The sequence below is a fragment of the Momordica charantia genome (assembly GCF_013281855.1).
Source record: "Momordica charantia cultivar OHB3-1 chromosome 1 unlocalized genomic scaffold, Mcharantia_2.0 BLBB01000001.1, whole genome shotgun sequence".
In the NCBI taxonomy this organism is placed as follows: domain Eukaryota; kingdom Viridiplantae; phylum Streptophyta; class Magnoliopsida; order Cucurbitales; family Cucurbitaceae; genus Momordica; species Momordica charantia.
In genome coordinates, this window is record NW_028275157.1 from 16,534,756 (window position 1) to 16,540,565 (window position 5,810).

Genomic DNA, 5,810 nt, shown 5'->3' on the forward strand with positions numbered 1-5,810 from the left:
ATTCGTTAAGATATCTATGTTCGTGAAAACGAATTTTTGCTCCAGTCTAGCTTCAGTATTCAATTCATGCATTTTTTGAAGTGTTCCTGCTCTACAGAAGAATTTTTTTGGTTTTGTTTTGAAACCATACAAGAAGAAATTAATAGTTGTGAATTGTTCAAAGAAAAAAAATTAATACTTTGTGTCCGGAGAGATAGAGAGATAGATAACTACGTACTCTATATCAAACAATAATAAACAAGGAGGAATTGAGCCAACCTAAGTTTATCTAGACGGGATAATACACCAATCTCTCCTACCAATCGTGAGTTAATTCCCACTCCCAGTACATGTGTCGTTGAATTAAAAAAGATAAAGAAAAAGAAAATGGGAATTTGCCTTCGGAAAATAGAGTAAAATTGTACCCTTAGTCCTGCTCTACATTTCTCGTCCTTCAAATTATTCTCATAAATGGAGGTAATTAAGGCAGAAATTTTTGCAGGGAGGGGCAAAATTTGTGTGTATACATATAAATAGTTCTTCAATAATTATGAAAATTTAGGGAGGATGGAAAATTGGGGACAAAAATTAAAATCTCGCTTTTTTATATATAATATATATCTTTTAATATAAGACGTCTCGAAGGGAGTTTCTTATTTGCCTTGCCCTCGCTCATTAATGAGATATAATATAACAAATCTAGCTAAGTTTGCGCCTTTTAATTTGTGTTATATAAATCTTAAACCACTCATCTTTTGATTTGAAGAAAGACACGGTGATGCACGTGAGTTAAAACGAACGCAAGTTTAATTATCTCATCAAAAGTAAAGTAGAAAGAGGGTAGCTAGAGGTTGGACCACGACCAGCTCGCACATGTCAACGTCAAACTCTCCTAACTTCCAACGCTAACCTAAATTCAACTGGACACAACTAAAATCCTAGACCATTAAAAGTTTTCTTTTAGATTTTGCCAAAAAAAAAAAAATCTAGTACTTGGAATTAATTGGCCAAGTGAACTTTTTCCCAAGAAGAGTTTGATGTTGGTACTTATTTCGACTTCTCTAATGAAGTACTAAAGTAAATTTGTTTTTGATTTTTTATCTTTTTCTTCTTCAACTTTGGTTTTTCATTTTCACTTTGTAGGGAAAAAAGAACTTAGAAGAAGGGAAAGTCATGTAACTTTTGCATTGCGGGGCTCAAATTTGATAAAACACGTGTGGGAAACCCAAGCACCCCAAGCATCGCGTGGCTCAAATATAGGCCAAGCAGTGGAAGCCCGTGTGTCCCAAAGACGAGCAACCGACTAGTTCGGCTACTTCATCGAACAAGAGTTCATCCAGCGAGATATCTGCTGACATTCGACGGGAGTATGATTTCACATGTCATTATAGAATCTTTAGAGTCGACTAAACAACTCTTTGCTTGATGGTACGATCCAGATTTTCGGAGCACATTCTTCCAAATCACCCTCTTATAAAAAGAGTAGTTAAACTTTTTCAAAGGTAGGCAATATCTTGCACTATATAATACATTTTTCTCTCCTCTTAGATTTAAGAACTGAGTTCTAACTTAAACTTCAATGTGCGTTTGGCAGAACATGAGACCGATGTTGAGTTCAGTTTTTGTACACTACAAGAAATAAGTTTTTTCCCAATGCTTCAAAATGTCGGGAAATATATGGGTCGGCAACAAGGTCGGGAAAAGCACGTCGGGAAAAGTCACGTGCATGCAAGGTAGACTATTGTGTCACCATTGGTCAGACATATAAGCAAATCGGATTTCGCCACCAACAATAAATAATAAAAATTAAATATGGTATTTGTTTTTTGTGGCTATATTTTAGAAGAAATGAGTTAATTACAAAAATCTTACAAATATTATATTATTATTTACACTCCAAACAGGTGTATGGACCTCATTTATACTTTGAATTAAAATAATGCTTTAAAGCGTTATTTAAAATTTATGTTTATCACCTAATGAGACTAAAATAAATGATTAGAAAAATAATGGTTTTTGTGCCGATGATTGTTTCAAATTTAATTTTAATATTTCCAATTATATAATTTTCTCCATTGATTAATCAAACACATCAACCCAACCAATAAATTTCATTCAATCAATTTTCTTAATAACATCGATCATTAATAATTGATTTTTCAATATCAATCTTATTTAATATTTAGTAGGTAATAAGTAGAATCCATTCTAAAGGTAGTTTTAAATCCAATCGTTAATTATTATAAAAAACAACTTGAGAGAAGATTTACGCTCCATTTCCCAACTCATAATACTTCAATTCTCAAAGAATCAAACAACCTCTTAAAAATCAAAAAGGTCGAGTATCTTCCCACCATGCTCAAAGAAACAGCATTCATACTATCAAATACAAGTTCGACTTCTTAATCCTCTGAATTTTAACCCATAAGTCAAACAACTCCGCTATTTTTTTTTTAATAAAAAAAAAAACTCCGCTATTTTTCACTCAATACACAAAACAAAAACAAAAACCCCCACATATTGAAATTGAATAATTGTAAAGTTAAATAAAATTATAAAAGACAGTTGTAGTATGAAAAGGAAAAAAAAAAAAAAAAAAAGCCCCACACAAGTGTTCCTCCTCTCTGACCGGTCTGTGTGGAGATGTCTCCCTTTTCTGACTCCCTCCATTAATGCCAAACAAACAATTCCATACCCATTTTCATTTTCAATAATAATAATAATAATCTTCCATTATTTCACCTTCACCCCTCCATTTTCCTTCTCTCCACAACAACAAAAAATGAAGAATAAGCTTCCCAATTTTCTCGTCAAGAAATCTCCATGGCCATGGCGGTCGGCCTGCTCCCAGCCCCGGGACCCTCTCTTTCCGCACCCCGAACGACGTCATTTTCAAAACCATCAACTCCGCATACGACGACGACGACGACATGTCGTCGTTGTCGTCATCGGAGGACGACCAAATCGAGGCCGTGGTGCGGGGGCTGCCGCGGCGGGGGGAGAGGCTGTTTCTTGAGCTGGAGGAGACAAGCTCCATAATGGCGGTGGCGGAGGCGGCGACGGTCGGAAAGTACGAGGTTGTTCCGTTCAAGGAGAGCGTGGCGTTGGCCGTAGAGTCGAAGGAGCCATATTTGGACTTCAAGAAGTCGATGGAGGAGATGGTGGAGGCTCTTGAATTGAAGGATTGGAAGGCCATGGAGGCCCTCTTTGCTTGGTATTTGAATGCTAATGGACAATCCAATCATCACTTCATTATTGCTGCCTTTGTCGATTTATTGCTTCCTCCTCATCATAATCTTCCTTATAATTATATTTCTTCCTATTCCAACTCCAATTCTTCTTGTTCTTGTTGTTTTTTTAATAATTCTTCTTCTTCTTCTTCTTCGTTTTCTTCTTCTGATTCTTGTTGCTCTTCTTTTGGCATTAATGCCACACCGCCACCATCATCTTGTTGTATAATTATGGAGGATATTGAGTGTTCTTCTTCTTCAATTGCTCCTTGTCTCTCTTCTTTGTTTGAAGATGATGAGGAGGAGGAGGAGCAAGAGGAGGATCTTCAACAACAACATTTTTAATTTAACCCCATTTTAATTAGTGTTTAATCATATTCATATTTTCAGCTTACAGTGTCATTTTTTTTGTGTTTTTTAGGGACCATATATTGATGAGATCCACTAGCTTTTATGATCTAAAACTTATTTGAGGGATTAGAATAACAGTGTTGTTTAGGATTCTACGATGTTGAAAGTACTTAGAAAACGATTAATTGTAATTTTTCAATCGTATAAATGTTGCCAATAGACCCGAACATAGTTAGATAAGACGTCAATTATCTTCCTTGAGATTGAAAGTTACGTTTCCTACACCACTGTAATTATTGAACTTAAAAAAGAATGATTTGTATGCTATAGTACTCTTCCTCCCTCTCTCATGAATTTAGGAGTTGTCCCTCTCTCTATATTATTTCTCTCTTTCACAAAAGGAACTCTCCCTTCCCTTCTCTCCTTCCATTCAATAATGTGAACTAGGGGCATTTTTTGGAAAGGCAAGGCAGTTTAGTACTTTAGTCTTTTTTTCTTTTTTTTTTTTTTAAAAAAAATGGGTTGGAAATAATTTCAAGTTATATTTTGGATCTGAAAAAGTGAATTATTGGTCTTTTTATAGACATAGAATTATCCTCAACTTAAAGAGAATATTTATCCGCATTTGATAACTTTATATGGTTTTTTAAATCAAGAATGATAAAATAATATGTTTTAGAAAAAAAATTGAGAAATTTGATTTTGTTGTTTTTAAATTTTCTATATAATTTTAAAAATGTTTCTAAATGATAGAAACAAAAAAACAAGAAACCAAAACTCAGTATAAAATCATTAGCATTTGTATAATGTGATATCCTTTGTTGACATTTCAAGTGCACTTAAACAAAAGTATCTTAAATGGATTGTTTCTTTAATAATCATTAAAAAAAAAAAGAAAAAAAACCCATGAGGTACCAACCAGCTGTTTGTTTGTAGGCTTACAACTAAGATAATTTTGTTTTGTTTTCTTTATGCAAATTATAAAGCAAAACAAAACAAATCTCACTCTCCCTCTGTAATATAATTAATTGTAATTGTTTTTTTCATGAAAAAGCCAAGAGTTGCATTAAACCAACCAACCATATCCCTCAAAGGGTAATTTTCCCATTTGCATCTTCCATGTAGTGATTTATTTTTTCTAAAGTTAAAATTTACATAACATTATACTTGAGAATTTAAAATTCATCAAAACTAGAGGGTAATTTTCTTAGCCAATGCAAGCTGAAAGATTGACCAAAAAAGGTGAAGCTTAGGTTTGGCATAGAATTTTGTTCATTTCAAATCTATAAATTAACTAATTAATTCCATAAACTATACAAACCTAACTTTATAAAACTTATCTAAAACTATATACTAAAACCATTACAAATCATAAAACAAAAAATCAAACTCAGGTTACACGATTTCAGATTTCAAACTGTTTGTTGAACGAGGAATGATCCGGTACACACTCTCGTAGGAGAGTAAGGTAAACGAGCGAGATCGAGTGGTCCACGTGGGGAGAATCGGTAGGCGTGATGAGATAGAGGCAAGATGAAGCAATGAGAGCCATAGATTTTGAAAAAAAGGGGTGAAGTCATTTTCAAAAGACAGAAACAATAGAAATCCAGCGCAGAAGTTTGGCATTGTCGAAGGAAACACTTGGTTTATATCCTTAGCCTTACACTGCAGCTGCTGCAGCAGCAGCATATTTATCGTCTGCCAAAGAAAAAAAATTAAAAAAACAACAGATTTCATATCAGAATTTTCTTGGGCATGTCTGTGTTCTAAATTTGTCACCACCGCTCCAAATCATTTCCATTATTCAAAATATTCCTTTCCCCCTTTTTTCATTTTTCTTAACAAAAATTTTTTTAATTGAAATGCAGCATGTTTTGTAATTTATTCTGGATTTTTGTAGGGTTAATATATATTGTTTGGATTTTTTATTTCGTCTCTATATAATGGCAACTTACCCACTAAACTTTAGAATGTGAAACTTTTTTACCTCGTGTTTTTAGTGATGATATATGAGATATGATATTCAACCAAAACTAGCTAATTTAGTGACGAATTATGAGACAACGACTCGATAAAATAAAGCAATATTATTGTGTCTATGAGAGAAATTGAATATGTTATTTTAAAAAGTTTCAATGAAGTTGTTGAATTTTTTGACATTAATTATTATTTGGTGATGATCATATGACATATGTTTGGACAAAAACTATCTTATTTAGTTGATTTAGCACCACGTGACAAATAAATGAA

At 33.4% G+C, this 5,810-nt stretch overlaps 1 protein-coding gene across 1 annotated transcript; it reads left to right on the top strand.

Moving 5' to 3' along the window:
• Positions 1-2,588: 2,588 nt before the first annotated feature.
• LOC111005789 (transcription repressor OFP13) lies at positions 2,589-3,603 on the top strand. The gene is given in 2 exon segments (XM_022277423.2): positions 2,589-2,836; positions 2,838-3,603. Coding segments are annotated over 2 exon segments (792 nt in total). The 5' UTR covers positions 2,589-2,761; the 3' UTR covers positions 3,555-3,603.
• Positions 3,604-5,810: the final 2,207 nt, after the last annotated feature.